This window comes from Halichondria panicea, chromosome 8, assembly GCF_963675165.1.
Source record: "Halichondria panicea chromosome 8, odHalPani1.1, whole genome shotgun sequence".
NCBI classification, from domain to species: Eukaryota; Metazoa; Porifera; class Demospongiae; order Suberitida; family Halichondriidae; genus Halichondria; species Halichondria panicea.
In genome coordinates this window covers 4,856,296-4,872,817 of record NC_087384.1, presented here as the reverse complement: position 1 = coordinate 4,872,817, position 16,522 = coordinate 4,856,296, and the positions used below count along the sequence as shown (strand labels likewise).

General features: G+C 40.1%; 3 protein-coding genes across 3 annotated transcripts; 1 reads left to right on the top strand and 2 right to left on the bottom strand.

Annotated features, from left to right (window-relative positions):
• Positions 1 to 522: 522 nt before the first annotated feature.
• Positions 523 to 3,350, bottom strand: LOC135340267 (uncharacterized). Its single transcript, XM_064536588.1, has one exon. The coding sequence runs from the start codon at positions 3,333 to 3,335 to the stop codon at positions 891 to 893; it is 2,445 nt and encodes an 814-aa protein (XP_064392658.1). The 5' UTR covers positions 3,336 to 3,350; the 3' UTR covers positions 523 to 890.
• Positions 3,351 to 6,972: 3,622 nt separating this feature from the next.
• LOC135340266 (uncharacterized) lies at positions 6,973 to 9,867 on the bottom strand. Its single transcript, XM_064536587.1, has 8 exons — positions 9,386 to 9,867; positions 9,077 to 9,150; positions 8,762 to 8,981; positions 8,627 to 8,699; positions 8,388 to 8,553; positions 7,906 to 8,010; positions 7,666 to 7,855; positions 6,973 to 7,586 (listed from the first exon to the last, which is right to left on the bottom strand). Exons 1-8 carry the CDS (start codon positions 9,502 to 9,504, stop codon positions 7,115 to 7,117), a joined length of 1,419 nt encoding a protein of 472 aa, XP_064392657.1. The 5' UTR covers positions 9,505 to 9,867; the 3' UTR covers positions 6,973 to 7,114.
• A 329-nt stretch (positions 9,868 to 10,196) lies between these two features.
• LOC135340202 (uncharacterized) lies at positions 10,197 to 13,232 on the top strand. The gene is made up of 8 exons (XM_064536523.1): positions 10,197 to 10,726; positions 10,970 to 11,147; positions 11,210 to 11,362; positions 11,409 to 11,713; positions 11,786 to 12,152; positions 12,337 to 12,589; positions 12,740 to 12,892; positions 13,002 to 13,232. Exons 1-8 carry the CDS (start codon positions 10,708 to 10,710, stop codon positions 13,230 to 13,232), a joined length of 1,659 nt encoding a protein of 552 aa, XP_064392593.1. The 5' UTR covers positions 10,197 to 10,707.
• Positions 13,233 to 16,522: the final 3,290 nt, after the last annotated feature.

The window sequence follows — 16,522 nt, the reverse complement described above, 5'->3', positions numbered from 1 at the left end:
ATGGTTTCTTAACGTTTATAGAGTCTTTCATTCTTGAGGCACCATACACAATCGATTTTGCAAAATGAATCTAAAATATACCGTAACGCAATTTATTCAAGGCAAAGTATTAGCACCCTCCTCCAATAAACTCACTGTCGTGCATGGGTATCTGCCGTACATTGGAGTCCTAGGACTGCCCACCCCATGAGAGTCTAGGTTCCAAACAAGGGGTTTCTTCCCCATGATTATGTCATAACAGCTTAGCCACGCTCCTGACCACTTTAGGGAAGGTGGAACAAGATTAGAACTGTGTTCGTGTTGTCGATTTGTAACTAGGTTGGGAGAAACTAGTATACCGTATTACTAGACTGTTTGCAAGCGTCAAACATTTACAAATTAAGCTGGGTATAGAGTAACTTTCTTCATACTTGAGAGACAGTTGTCCATTAGTTGCAGGCGTTTGTATATATAAGTGCAGTCGATAGAGGCAGCGCAGCGATGGAAGTTCATCAACTGATACTCATCTTCAAGACGGTAGAATGTCAATTGATCACAAATACATGTACTGTGAGGAGACTGCTATATAGCTAGTGCGTTATAAACTATATACATAACTTAGAAATACACAAGTGTTAATCACTTCGCAAAAATAAAATCACAAAATCTAAACTGGTACTGGTAATGACACAATCTTTGCAAAGGGTGCTGATTAAGATTTGGCTCATTCACAAAAGTAGCTGCATGTAGACATAATTATGACACAACATCATGTACAGTAGTACGAAATAACTACAATGCATCAGCTAAATGTGTACTAGTAATGCCTATACTATCATAGTTTCGTGACAGAACATCAACTCAAAAAATCTTCAGATTAGCACACAATCATATTATTAACCATAACGAAGTCACAGATGAGCAGTTTCAGCCAAAGTTGACTCTTTCTCCACACACGAACCCACCACCATCACCCTCTCACCAGGAAGTGTAGCTGTTAGGCAATTACACCGACCAGTCGACATATGTCCAACAAAATCCCACAAGTTAATTGCTTTATTAAGTCTGTACACATCACTAGCGGCTGAATTTTCAGAGCTCCAACCTCCAAAAGCAAATAGGTGCCCATCAAGAGTGGCTAAAGTTGACTGACACAGTGGAAGCTTGGAAATTCTTTTCCAAACAAAATGGCAAGATAATGAAGAGGCGAGTGTAGAAACAGATGAACAAATTACCGAATGCTGTTCTTTTTTAGCGACTCTATCGCCATCTACTATAAACACAGAGTCCTTCAACACAACAGCTGAAGGTTGACCCATCGGAAACGGGAGGGAAGACACAACAGACCAATGGTATGTACGAGTGTTGAAAACCTCGACTGTCGAGAGGTTTGTTGTTGCCAAAGTGCCTCCAGCTACTATCAAAAATGTGTTAGCACACACGGCTGCAGGATGCCTACGTTTGGTTGGCATTGGTGGGAAATATTCGGTCCAGTTACCATCTATGAAGCTGTACAGTTTGTTACTCTCACTGTCTGAGCACCAACCCCCTACAGAGGTGAGAAAACGAGCCACGCTCACAATTGCGACATCACTGACAGGAATTTGAGGCATTTCTGACCATGTCTTGCTCTTGTAGTCAAATTTGAAAACAGCATTGCTACTTCGAGACATGAAATAAGCCCTGTTACCGAGGACAGCAGATGACCCAGCAGAAATACTGCATAAAGCATCAGGCAGAAGTTTCCAGGTTAAAGACAGCTTCTTTTTGGCAGCGGGGGTGTGCGATGCATAGGGCTTTGGTGGTACGAGAATCTGTTTGTGATAAGCTGTTTGCTGTGTTTGTGTTCTAACTGATGGTGGTTCTTTGCTTGGAATTTTTGGAGCAATTACAATTTTGGTCTCAAACTTAGCTGTGGTGATCGCTCGATTCTTTTTCTTGATAAGAAGAGCAGGAGCTTCCACTTCCTGATTAGCACATTTTGCTTCAAGATCGCTTTGCTTTGTGAGAATTTTAGCTTCTGTTTCAGCAATATAGTCATCCTTCTTTTGTAATTCAACTTCGGTAGCTTTTAGGTCTACATACATTGTTTGTAATTTCTCAATTCCAGCTTGTACTTCAACATTATGAGCCTGAAGTTGATTGCTTATACCTTGTAGTTTTTCCTCAGTTGTTCTAAGTTGAACATCAACTTCTTGCAATTCTCTGACAAAGGCGAGCATCTCCACTTCGAGTATTTTCAGTAAATCATCCTTTGTTTGCATTAGCCTGTCTTTTTCTAGGATCTTCATGTCTTTTTCTTTAATTTGCTGCTGTAACTGAACAATCATGTGGTCAACACTTGGAGAAATACTAGTCTGTACTAATGTTTTACATGAAATTGATGTTTTACATGAAATTGACCCTCTAATATCAGACAGAGCTTGACATATTTCTTGTGATGTTGGCCTATCAGTTTCATGATCTTGGAGACAGTCTAAAGCAATATGCAACAGGGGGTGGGTGGTGCCAATGAGGTCGATGTGGTCATGTCTCCGCTGTACTTCGGATATGGGAACTTGAGCAATGACTTTCTGTGAGAGTTCTTGTGAATTTGGCAGTTCAATGAGTTCAAATCGATTTGTAGGGCTGGGTGGTAGCCTAGTAGCAATCTGCACGATCAAAACACCCAAACAAAAGCTATCTAGCCTCTCCGTGTAGAGAGGTGGTTCATTTAGGGCCTCGGGCGACATGTAGGCTGGTGTTCCTGGGCACTTGGTCATATGTGTAGTTGTGAACCTTGACATTCCGAAATCACTCACTTTAGCTCGACTACCTGCTAGTAGGACATTGTTGCTAGAGAGGTCGCGATGGATGATGCCATTGGAGTGGAGAAAGGCAAGTGCTTGGGCTATGTCATAGGAGAGGTTTACTTGAATGTAATAGGTAATGTCTCCAGGTGATGACTCCAGGAAGTGTGTCAAACTCTCGTCCATAAGCTCCATGAGAAGAACTGGTGCATTTGTGTCGGGATCCTGGTAGGTTCCAAGGTATTGAATGATGTTGGGGTGGTTGATGAGACTTAGGAATCGACATTCTGTTTCGAAGCGTAGAAATGGTTGTATGTGCTCATTGTTCAAGTGTGCTTGCATTTGGAAAAGCACTGGATTGAGTAGCTTGGCAGCACAGAGTAGTTGGTCACACTTGGCTTTACACACTGCTCCATAAGAGCCAGTACCAAGGGTATCAGTCTTAAAGAGTTGCACGCTTTGGAAGTTAAACTGTCGTTCAGTAATGATTTCTCTTTCAGCCATCGTTGCATTGGCTTCGCAGATGAGGCAAAGTATATCATTTGCTTGTTTTAATGTAATTGACATTCACTTTACACATAATGGCCGTGTACATTTAAAATAGATGTATGTAGTACTTCAACATAACGTTATTAGTGTACTCCCACCCACACCCACTCACTTATTTAAAACATGCAAAGTATAATGATTGTTGGGAGTAATAGTTGATATCATAGCAGCAAATCAACAGAACTGCATTTACAGTCTACACAAAGTAAACATGCACAACTGCACGTGCACATTCCCTCAAAATGCATGAACTTATGCAGTACTGTACTGTGTAAGTTCATAGTGAGTGCGTTTAATAGGTGTTAGGGGTTAACCACCAAGGGAAACATAAAATATATTTTCCCTTCCTAGGGGGCCAATTTTTATGACACCGTGAAAGAATTTTGTGTCCCTATAATTATATCATAAAAATTCCCCCATAAAATGAAATTCACCTACGCTACACCCCATACTAATTAATAGTGGCACTCAGATCCTGGCCTTGGAGTGTTTGGTGGCATTAAATTGCACTCTCTATAGTGCAAGACAAATTTACAAAGTGTTTACAGTTTACACCACGAATATATCAGTTAAAACAGGAAATGACCGTGTTATAATTATGCTTGGGATAGAAGCTTCCAATAAAGGGCATTATGTGCAAAAGCTAACATGCAGAAGCTTATAATCGCACAACACAGCATGAGTGGGCAGGTATACGTTTAGGACACAGACAAATACACAGAGCTGATGATCACTATACGTATACAGTTGCCTTCATTGCACCTGCATCACACACAATGGATGCAGGCATAACTATGGACGCATATATGGTTATCGTACAGTCTATTCCAGACTTTCACACAAGGGATATGTATATCTTGTTACTATACTACAAAAGTAGAACCGAATAATGGACAAGTTGGTGCAGGTAGTTTTGTCTGCTATTCAGAAGATTCCTTTATTGGGAGGTTATACCATGATAATTATAAGGTTACGTTACTCCAAATGTGTTTAATGAGACAATAATGACTTCAAATACCGGTACACAAATATGACGAAATGAATCAGTATACATGTAGCCATTGTCTTTAAGAACAGATTACTTGAACTACCACAAATTAACATTTAATATATAATGTTGGAAAATGCAAGTGGACTGTCGTCACATGACAGTGAGTAAGGGACTGAATGGTAAACTGCAGCAGATTGAATCTGAACTGTGCATGCACACATGACAAGAATATACTTAGCTAATAGTCAGTCACAGCAGTCCTCTTGCTAACGGAATGTAAATATCAGCCGGTTTAGGAGCATATAATTATGACCAACAATGTCACATCCTGTTTTAAGTCCACACTGGAACTGCAGACTTGTCTACTGCATGAGTACTGAGTGCATGCCCTCAGTTCTGGGCCTAGCTAGAATGAATCAAGCAACAACTTAGCTGAGCTACCATCGCGATCGAACGAAATATGAGCCCTACAATGTAAACACGTGGTGAACTTAAACGACGTAGCTGATAATGTAGGTTAAGTGTAGCGTTTAGTGGGTGCATGGGGCTCAATATTCGTCCAACTAGCGATCGCGACGGTAACTCTGCTATAACTTGTTACTTGCTTTATTTTTTTAATGATGAGCTCAAACTTAGTGTATGCATATAGGGCTACTATACTCACAATACATTTTATCTGGGAAAAGTATTTTTCCGGAAACTGTCTTCGCTCACCTCGAGCACCAAGCATAAACGAGTAGCTAGGAGCTAGGCTATAAGGAGTGATAATTGCTGTGCAAGTAGATGTATACCGGTATACAATTAAGATATACATTTGTGTGAAAGTCATGCAGTATTCGGGATAGACTGTACAATAACCGTATGTGTCTGAGCATTAGTATTTTACTCTAACACCATAGTCTACAGTACGTCAGCTTAGAGTACATGAGCACCGGATCAATTGATACAAGCTAGGAGCAGCAACATTAACACACACACAGTAGTTATATAGACTCACTTAAGCCAAATGTCGACCTGTATATGGAGCATTTATCCTTTATACCTACTAGCTCCTTCTGAGTGCATTGGCATCCTTGAAAACACCCAGCACATCTGTCATTTCCTTAATCCTTGATGGGTACAATGAATTGCTGCAATTGTCCATGTATTGTCGTCCTCTCCATGGTAGGGTTATCGTTGGGACCTGGCATGCACCCTCACTCACCCGCTATACAGGTCAAACTCACAATAGTCTCAGGCTCCTTCTGCCTTTGGATCAGCCAAGACGCCACCCCGGCTCCAGGTGACATCCTGCATGTAGCTACACTGCTACACTATAAGTTCTATAATAATATCCGTTTAGTTAAATTGATCAATTTTCCCAATAAATATAGCTACCTAATTTGACTCTCCTAGATTTAATGATTATATGTGTTCGTATACGTATCTCTCAAAGACCTCAATGCTGTAGTAAATATTTGAGATACCGCCAAGTCAATATAATTTTTATATACCACTAATTTTGTTTACCCCCCCCCCTCTACACACACACACAACCATGGGACAGTGCGTCGTGGCATTTTATTTTAAGTAGCCTCCATTGAAGGCCTCCATTGAACGTATTGATCTCACCACTCGTATGAACTAGGGAGCTGTTGTTGGGGGAGGAAATTCCGAACATATAGCATTTTATTATGCAAGCTTTGACTGGCAAAAGGTAGGTTTCAAAAGATGTTAATCTATATAGATTCACGATTCATGATTGTTCTCCATAATGATAATAAGGTCATTACGGTAAAAAGTTATTGTATCTGTTTTTTGCCACTGTGCAACGAGGCTCAACGCACCAGTGTGATGCATTGATGATAATTTGTTAGTCTTGTTGGTGTGCATGATGTACACGTAAGATCAATTTCATAATGATCTGATTGTATGAGTATTGTATACGATTATAATGGTCTAACCATAATCTATACTTTGATCTATATGAATATTGCGTGCATGCATGCCATTTGATGCATGATTTGAGATGGCTTGAGGGTGTGGTCTGTTTGGGTAAGGCCAGTTGTTAGAAAATTTTCATTACACACAAACTGGAGCTAGGTACGTACACACTATACCAGCCCAAAACAAACACTCAGCCTAGGAGAAAGGTGCCTCAAGCTGCCTGACTGCTCTCCCCGTGTCAGAATTCGGTTTCAACGTACCTACCCGGCCCGGCTCCCACACTTCTCATTTAACACTGAGTACGAGTTCTCTATCAAACCGTCGTCAAACCATAGATGGTCAACCTGTCTTTATGCCCTAAGGGAAGTTTCCCAACCGAGATCAGAAACGTAACTTCCTATCAGAACCACACCTACAGCCAATCTCCGGAGAACACCTCCTGGGACCACATGCAGCAAACGTCACATAAGGAGTCCTCCAAAACATCGCTGCGGATGGGCTATTGAGCAGAATGTATGAAAGTCCAATCCACAAAATCCTTCACCCCACTCGTGATGTCCTTGGCCCTGCTGCAACATCGACAAATAACATTTGTACACAAATGGGGGCAATCCTACATCTCGGCAATGAATTGGCCGAGATGGCTAAGATTCTGCCTCTCATTTTCACTTCTATAAGATCATCAATTCAAGCCATCAGATTAGCTCGCTCCATTGTGGCAACATCCCTTCCAATTGACTAGTGACCAGTGAATCACTGATCATCAAACATTGCATGAACATTTGCATGATTGCTACACGGAACTAGAGAGATTGTTAAAGGGAATACATAGGTATGCATGCAAGTATATAGCATTTCAGCATTCAGGAGAATGAGTCAATTAGAGTTTGGATCTTGGCAGAATGGGTTTTTTTCCAGCTTTATAGCATTTCACTGTGTATGCATTCCTCCTTCGAACCATTCTGTGCAGGTAAAATAGATGGTGCTGCTTATTCATTGCACACAGAATATGCTTAAATCTACCAAGCCAGACAAACGTCTGCTCGCCAGCCTGTGTGTTTGCGTCAGGGCACTTTTCTTTGAGCCTTTGAGGAGAATATAGCGTATGGCATTCAGGGTTTACATGATTGGGAAGGTGGAACGTGTCAATTATCTTCTCGATATTGAGCCATGCCTTGTCCATTGGGGGCGGTAATGGTAAGGCTGCTCTTGCAACCTTCAGTCTATTCACATTGCACATGTTGTCATACGCTAGGTACATAGCAGTTGGCAGAAATTGGTAGTTTGGCTGTTGACTCAACGTTTGAAGCCACTTGATTAGGATGAAAAAAACTTGCATTGGTGATTCCGACCTGCACGTATATCATTATATAAAATAACGCATCCACATAATTATGTGTGCAGTACATTATACTGCATGCGTGTTCTCACTTGTATAATGGTTGCCAAGCTTCTATATGGCCTCCTGCTCTCACAACAAATTGGTGTCCCCTCGACCACCTCCGGAGACGTTTTGCTTTTCCAGTAATTTTGCGACATTCTGTAGACTCTGTCATCGGTTTGGCAACATGAAGGCTCTTTGGCAACAGTGATGGGTTTGTTGCTAGTAGATCATGGGTTCCTAATTATAGTATAATTATATGCGCACACTATACATTAAATATTATATACCTTGAGAAATAGCTGCAGATTTTCCTATTTCAATTTCAGAAGTAGTGTTTTGTAGAACCGTGTCTATTGTTTTCTCTTCATCAAAGTTAACCGAAACATCATCTCCTATATCAGGGTGCACATAATTAGTGAGTACATGCATGCATGGTTAAAGAGTGCTAATATATAGCTTAAGTAACAATCTTTTAAGATTATCTCTAAAAAATGTTCAGCTGCCGCCGTTATTCGAATACAGTTATTGGCAGCATGCTGAATTAACCAGCTGCTTTCTCTCAGACTGAGGATAAAGTTCACATAGCAATTATAATTATATACTCAACAAAGTATATCAGCAATATTACTGGACTGGATGTGATATGGGATTAATAATTATACTATACAAGTTCCAGTGTATATATACATGCAGTAATATTATTTTGTAGCACATGCATCATGCATAGACTATTCAGTATAATGGTGTATAATTATTGTAATTATTTCACCATTTTGAACTTTGCAGTGCTTCAAAAAACTCCTGAGATCTGTTGGTACTGGTGGTACCTGTGACTCCAAATACTGGCAGTGATCCTGACAAAAAGCTTTTCCAGGCACCGGCGGATAGGTGCACACATCTGGCATAGATATTGATGGAATTCGGTCCACAACATACTGTGAACGATGACAATAATAATAATACTGAATGTATGTTGCAGGACTTGGATGATAATTTTTGTGCATTTACCTTCAGTCTGTGCATGCAATGTGGAAAAACAAGTTTCCAAATCCCGTCAGTAACCCACAGAGTGCCACAACCTATATTATAATGATAATAGCAATGTATATATATTATTATTATTATGAGTAGAAAAACTTTCCTCTTTTCTTGCAAACAGCAGTGCAGTCAGTTTCACAGTGAGGGTATATACTGCATGAGCGAATTGTTTCAATCATTTCCATTGTTTCCTCTCTGTCACTGTCTCGTTTGAAGGTGAAATGACTTAGGGAAAAAGTAGGATTGGTTGCTAGTACAAGAAACCTAATTTCATTCTCAATCTCTCCATTGTAGAATGCATCTGCTTCAATCTTTTCTGTCATGGCTGAATTAACAAGAAGTAAAATTAATGCGGATGCAAGCCATGTGTATATAATTGAATTTATATATATTAATATAATTATAATTATAGCATAAAACCTTGGTCCTTGTTGAGAGAATGAGTGTCATTGTATGTTTCACTAAAACCCTGGAAGGAAACCCATGAGTGGTTCCTGCGGAGTGATAAACTTGATAGGAGCAAATGATTGCAATGACTGTTATAATATAATAATACCATATACATATAGCCGAGGGGCTTAATTTTCACTGTTTTTGAGGTATAATATAGCAGTTAGGTGCAAAGATAGAAAGCGTAACCTGCATGGGAGTGATTTCGGTAAGCAGTCAACCCAAAATTCCGCGCTATATATAATTATATATACAGTGCATTATACATAATGTACTTACGCAAGGGAGCACTGAAATTCTAGGAGAGGCCGAGTGAAGAAAACGGTGTCATAAACTTCAATTAAATTTTGCTGGCTCTGATAGTATTGAAAGCCAGAGGTTTGTTTTCTCCCCCACATCGCATAGTTATAAGTCAAACCACATGGCTGACACCTAAGAGTGACTTTCGGCAATTTCTTCACACCAGATAATGTGTAAAAGGTGACCTGGAGAAGTTTATAAAACCAAAGTGCATATTTTATTACTTACTTCACAGTCATGATTTGAAGTCAATTGACGTTGGCATTCAAAGCAGTTAGACACTGGAGGAGCTAACAGAGTTGGTGATGGATGGTTAGATGTGAATGTGGCTATTAGGTGTGGACAATGAATCGTAATGAAAGAGGCTAGCAAGTGTGCATCATCCATATCTGTGACTTTTGCTATGTACTTGGATACATGGAAGGTGTTTAGTGTCTTCGGAAATCCAGAAAGCACGGAACATATCCTAGCCTCGATCCCAGGCCGAGTTTTCGCTTTTATAACGGTTAGGCGAACCAGTTGTTCACCTAACCGTTATAAAAGCGAAAACTCGGCCTGGGATCGAGGCTAAACATATCGGTGCTATCTTGTTGATACCATATCGTCCCACCAGGTACGTAGCGATATCATGCTCAGATATGTCTTTTGAAGATGCAGGCAGCTCAATAGTCTTGAACAATTCACAAGCTTTAGTAATCTTGCTTGATGACATAAGGTATGCCCTAGCCTGTTTTGATGCTTCAGTTAAATTCTTTGGCAGTTTTCTCTTCTTCTTAGCATCCATATATATCTCTGTAGCTATAAGTGACTGTGTATGCTATAAACTTTGATTAGCTAAACCTTGGCATGAACTATAGCCTATATTCTAGCAGTTGCAAGATGAATCAGCATTAATTGTGATTTTTGTGGGTGAGGTGTGTCAAGGTGGTGTCCAGATCTAGTTGTGTAGAATATTCTATTCCAGTACAGTAACCTACTGTAAGGCGCGCCATTGTGGTAAAGTATAAGCATTATCATTGGTGGACAAGGTGTCCAGTTACTGGTGGTTTGTGTCCTCTACTCTGCTTCCAGTGTATGGTTCCAGTACTGTAAGGCGCGCTGATTTCGTCATTGCGGTCAAATATGAGCATTATCATTGGTGGACTGAGGTGTATGGCGCGCTGACTTGCCACATACCGGAGACCTGCATGGTAAATCTAAGAGAGAAGTCTATCATGTCTTTGCTGTCAATAGTAGCTGCTATCTAGCGTCAGTGTGCCTCAGACAAGCAAGAAACAAGTGCAAGTTGACCTCTGGCAAGCATGGAGCACTCATCACCAGGTTAGTCAACTGCATGAATGTACAGCCATTTGGAATGACTTTTAGATTGTATACTGGCATCATTATCCCTTGCATGCATGCCTGTCTCTGAACAGACAGCCTTTTGCCGAGATATTAGATCTATTTTGTGAAAATATTTTTCCAAAACATGTATATTAGCAGGAATTGCATGTGACAATTACATGTAATTTCCTTGGTAAAACCATATAATTATGTATACAATTATAGACTGTTTTTGTGCAGAATTCACAGAGCAAAACAATGCCATTGGCTACCTGAAAGCAGGCGACATATTTACTCCCCTGACAAACTTTACTTTCAAGTTCGTTTGCAGAGTTTCGTCACCTTTTGAAAGTGATGACAACACAGATTACAGTGGCTTCATTGTGGAGGTGAAGGCCTCTGGAACAGACGACAAGGGGTTAGTGATTGCATGCATGGTGACTATTAAATTACTATGAATTGTGTTTTACTGTTTTATAGGGTTTGTTTTCTTCCCTGGCATAAAACCCACCAAAAAGGCTTTAACATTGCTAAAGAGTTGGGCAGTGCTGTTCCCGAGAAATTGTTAATGTCTAAGCTTAAAAGCAGTCAGCTCACTGACATCTTCTGGAACAAGCTTGTGGACTTCGAAAAGTGAGATTTATCCATGTACACTATATCTAATGAAATATAATTTTAGTGACCCTGACTATTCTCGAAGAATCAGAAAAGCAATTGTTGCACTAGGAAGGCAGCCTGATAGTGAGATTATTGTTCTCAGTCCTTATGTCCATGTGAAAGAGGACGGTGAGATCATACCACTTCGAGAATGCACTTACGTATGGGTCGAGAGTGTAATCAAGAAAGAAGGAGTAGTTCCAAGCGGGGTACAGTTTTACAAGACACTCCCTACCATCCCTACTCCTGATAGGCCATTGGATGTACTGTTAGGTGGCCTGCGTGAGCTGACTCAGAGCAATTTCTACTCTGCTGTCTTTGTGTTAGGTTAGTTAATATTAATGTCCATCCTATAACTGCACGCATGTGGCTGCATGTCATCCATTACCTTTTTTATAGGCTCTGTGGCTTCCTCGTTGTTTTATGAGAAGCTACAAGCAACTTACGGGAGTTTTGGTGTCACAATGGTTGTGGGAGAAGTAAACCGTGGTAAAACCAAGAGTGTGGAGCTCTGTCTAGCTGCACTAGGAGTCAGACATGTTCGTTTCTCTTCCATCAGTGATGCTCTCTTACGGAAGTTGCTTCATGGTGGTATGCCGTGGTGTTTTGACGACCCTGACACGGCAGAGCAAGTTATGAAGATCCTGCTGACAGTCTTCGGTGGTAATACAACTGGTAATGCACTGTCAAGTGGCTCTTGTCGTGTGTCTCCTCTAGTAACAGCCAATGTGCACATTTTGGATGCTCTAGCTTCAATGGACAAGAGGTATATAATCTTATAAACCTATAGTATTATACAGTTTACGTACGTAGTTGCTAATCGGCATTTAATAAAAGCTAACTATTGCATGGTTATAATTATGTAGTCAGCGCGCCTTGCTATGCAGAGCCTTCCTATAATAATTATTGCCTTAAGTTGCTACACCTGTGCTCCCCCACACTCTATATAGGGTGGTATGCAGAGGAAGAATTGTAATGTTTCCTCATCACCTTGAGTACAATCTCCAGTCGACAGAGGCAATAAATGAGATTTTCTCATTGGCACCAGCAGCCGGACCAGCCGTTGTGAGGATTGGGTACAATGTGGCTTGTATGCAGCCCACAAAGCTCAAGAATATTCAAGCACACATTAAGGAGATGTTACCCAACCTTGACTCCAGAGCAGTGATTGAATACAGTCTTCTTCTGGCTTCTGCTCTGGAGGTTTGTTTCATTTTTGGAATCAGCCCATAATCATGATTGCCTGTATATGCATACGCTGCAAAATCATGCACTTCTACTTTTTGCTATATAATTATATACATGCATGCAGTATGATATATACACTTTACACATGCATTCATGTATGCGCAGATATCCGGGATGAGTGACATAGTTGATGGAGATAGTCTGATTTCTTGGTTTGACGATATACTTGTGCCGGGAATAAAGAAATTTCAGAGTTCAGTCATCAGTAACCTTGGAAATTACTTGGTGGCATATGCCAGAGCTTCTTCCATTTCTGAGGTATTATAATCATGCATGCATGACGTCAATTCATGACCGTGAACTTTTATGCCGCAGTATACGTATAATTATTATTATATTTATCATATTGAAAAAACACATTTGATAGATTCTGAGAGTGATCAACCCCAAATGCTCTTATTTTATTGGTGACGAACGAAGAAAGCAAATTGGAGTTGCCGTACTACTCAAGCAATTCTTGAAAGGCTTAGACCTTAAGGAAATACCGCACGAAGAGGAAAGTGGGATTAGGAAAAAGCTTAGGAGACGTGCGAATGTGAAGACAACTGCCACCCAGTATTTTCTGGCCGAGAAGAATGAAGGAACAAAAATCACATGAGAGAATGGTGTAGGCCATTCCTGCATGATCGCTCCCCATTCAGATGTACCCCAGGCATTTTTTGACATCGTGGAGGCCAAAGTAGAAGGTAAATTATAATACATGCATGATGCAGATCTATATGCATTAGCATTATTATTACCCTGTGTAATGGCCTAAATAGATCTCCATAATTATAGTATAGCTGTCTACGTACCGGCTTGCTATTTAGATTTGTATTCACTTCATGCACTTTTTATAATTATAACATGTGGCTGACACTGTCACCTGACGTGCACGAGATATGTATTGTACAAATATAGATAATAAAATGACAATCAGTGGTGACTTAAGTATAACAATACACACTTTGCATGTGTGCAGCGTGTGAGCGAGCTATATACACTTTCATGGACTGCGTGAACTGCTAATGAGTTACTACTTAGTTGAAAGTTGTAGAAGGCGACAAAAACACTGTCGTTGCATATGCTGTATATAGATTCAAGATTATAATTATATGTAATTACGGTAAAAGTTGTTTTGCCGCTGTGCGATGAAGCTTAACGCAAGGGGTGAATGTTTATGCATGCATGTGCGTCTTTTTTAATTTTAAAATGACTCATGTATAAGCATTATAATTATGTAATCAAAAAAATGTGTCTCCATATACAGAACAAGAGTTGGACTCTGTCGTCCTTACTCCACCCGACACTCCTGCACATATTATTCGCAAACAGGACGTACACCATCATACGCCTCGCTGACCAGAAGCAGGCAACTCATTCACCATTAATGATGAGCAAGCAAGTTCTCTCCGGGTAGAAGATACTCTAGATTCTGACGTCCAGTCCAAACTCATTGTTGAGTAAACGAGTCCTCTCCGGGTAAAGGATACTCTAGATTCTGACGCCCAGTCCAAACTCATTGTTGAGCAAACGAGTCCTCTCCGGGTAAAGGATACTCTAGATTCTGACGCCCAGTCCAAACTCATTGTTGAGCAAACGAGTCCTCTCCGGGTAAAGGATACTCTAGATTCTGACGCCCAGTCCAAACTCATTGTTGTTAAGCAAACGAGTCCTCTAGATTCTGACGCCCAGTTCACCAAACTCATTGTTGATCAAACGAATCCTCTCCGGGTAGAGGATACTCTAGATTCTGACACCCAGTCCAAACTCATTGTGAAGCAAACCAGAGCAAAACGGTCAGCAAGAAGGAAGCGTGTACGACCACCTACAGATCGATCATCCCTTGGTACAAGCTGCAAACAAACTTCAAGGGTGTTTAACAATTACAGCCTTGGAGGATGATCACCAGCCCAAGTCAAAAAGAAAACGCACTAAGATTGACGAGTCGAGGTGCCATGTATGTAAAGAACCATTTATAGATAGTCAAGAAGCCAAGTGGGTGGGGTGTGACTTTTGTCCAAGGTGGTTTCATAAGAAATGTATAAAAGGGTACGTACTCAAAAGGAAATGGAAATGTTCTTTCAAGCATTGACTAATGAAACTTAATAATTCAAAATACGACTGACTATATATAATCTGTTTTGCGTTTCAGCATGCGCATGTGCATGCATTATGTTGATTTCAACTCTTTTTTCTGGCAGTAAATCATTTAATCACATCATAATTATATATTCTTTATTCATGCGATTATCGATTGATCGTAATGAATATAGCAAAGTCAGTGTATTATTATATACATGTAGTGCTAATAAAATATAATTTTATCGTCGTGTATCAATAAATAACATGTATATAGGGTGAGGGTTAGGGTTAGTATAATTTATACATGCATGCATATATATACACATGCATGCACATAACGTATAAGTATATACCAGTAAAATTCTCTTCTTAGTGCATGCATGTCAGTCAGTTGAACAGCTGTATAATATCTTCTTTGCGCTCCTGCATCCAATTAAACCATTGTAAGGAATTTCTCTTTATGTAAGGAACTTTCAGAACATATACACACATGTGATGCATGCACACCCATGCACATGCATGCATGCATGTATAATTATACACAATGCGGACACTAATATTTTATTTGTAAGGAATTTCTCCTTATGTAAGGAACTTTCAGGCATACACACATGTGATGCACACCCACATGTGATACACAATAAAATTGGACACCATAATTTAATTGTAAGGAATTTCTCCTTATGTAAGGAACTTTCAGGCATACACACATGTGATGCACATGCACCCACATGTGATACACAATAAAATTGGACACCATAATTTATTTGTAAGGAATTTCTCCTTATGTAAGAAACTTTCAGGCATATACACATGTGATGCATACCCATGCATACATGCATGCACATGTGATACACAATACTTGTAAGGAATTTCTCCTTATTGTAAGGAACTTTCAGGACATACACATGCATGCATGCATGCATATACAACGAAATTGCAACTATAATTATATTTGTAAGCAATTTCTCCTTATGTAAGGAACTGTCAGGGACATATATATATATATATATATATAATTATGTACATGCACATGCACACCCACATGCATGCATGCATGTATGTGTGATCGGCACACATATTTGTAAGGGATTTATACTCATGTAAGGAACTTTAAGGACATGTATATACATGCATGTATACACAACAGACGCTGCATGTATAATGAATTTATCTCTACGTAAAGGGCGCATGCACATATACCATGCAACCCATATAACCGCATGCAAACAATGCACACTCAACTCACAGTCTGCCATTTGTAAGGAATTTATCTTGATGTAAGGAGCTTTGTGGACACACACACACACACGCACACACATGCATATCTACCTATATGGTACATGTATAATTATGGTGGGTATAATCTTCGAGTGCTAATAATTATGTTTTGTCAATGTGCAATTCACAAATTGCACCAACCCGCGAAAATATCAACCGCAAAAATTGCCTGTTCATGCATTATAGAGTCTACCCTTGAAAAATAATTACCCGCCAAAATTATAACATACACTGTACATAGTCTCGCAAGCCAGAGGTTATAATATACCAGGGTCTCCATGGGTCCGCGAGGTTACACTGTACACGCGCGCAATAACTATCACTCCAAAAGCTGAGAGGTACGTAAAGTCAACAGGCCTGGTCTCGAGGCAAGGCATGGCCCGGCCCAGGGTGGTATGAGTTATTTTACTTACGTCATCCCTTACCGCTGAACACACACATTCATTAGCCTCGGTCCCAGGCCGATTTTTTTTTAATAGAAGGCGACCTAGCGTTCAATTGGAGACGGATCGGCCGGGGGTCGAGGCTAACAATTCATGTGCT

Excerpts from the sequence above, each read along its gene's own strand:
- LOC135340267 (XM_064536588.1), bottom strand. The coding sequence starts at position 3,335 with ATGTCAATTACATTAAAACAAGCAAATGATATACTTTGCCTCATCTGC.
- LOC135340266 (XM_064536587.1), bottom strand. The coding sequence starts at position 9,504 with ATGTGGGGGAGAAAACAAACCTCTGGCTTTCAATACTATCAGAGCCAG. Across the intron at positions 8,982-9,076 it reads TTCTCTCAACAAGGACCAAG|CCATGACAGAAAAGATTGAA; the intron begins GTTTTATGCTAT and ends TTGTTAATTCAG. Across the intron at positions 8,700-8,761 it reads ACTGCTGTTTGCAAGAAAAG|AGGTTGTGGCACTCTGTGGG; the intron begins AGGAAAGTTTTT and ends TCATTATAATAT.
- LOC135340202 (XM_064536523.1), top strand. Across the intron at positions 12,153-12,336 it reads CTAGCTTCAATGGACAAGAG|GGTGGTATGCAGAGGAAGAA; the intron begins GTATATAATCTT and ends CACTCTATATAG. Across the intron at positions 12,893-13,001 it reads GAGCTTCTTCCATTTCTGAG|ATTCTGAGAGTGATCAACCC; the intron begins GTATTATAATCA and ends CACATTTGATAG.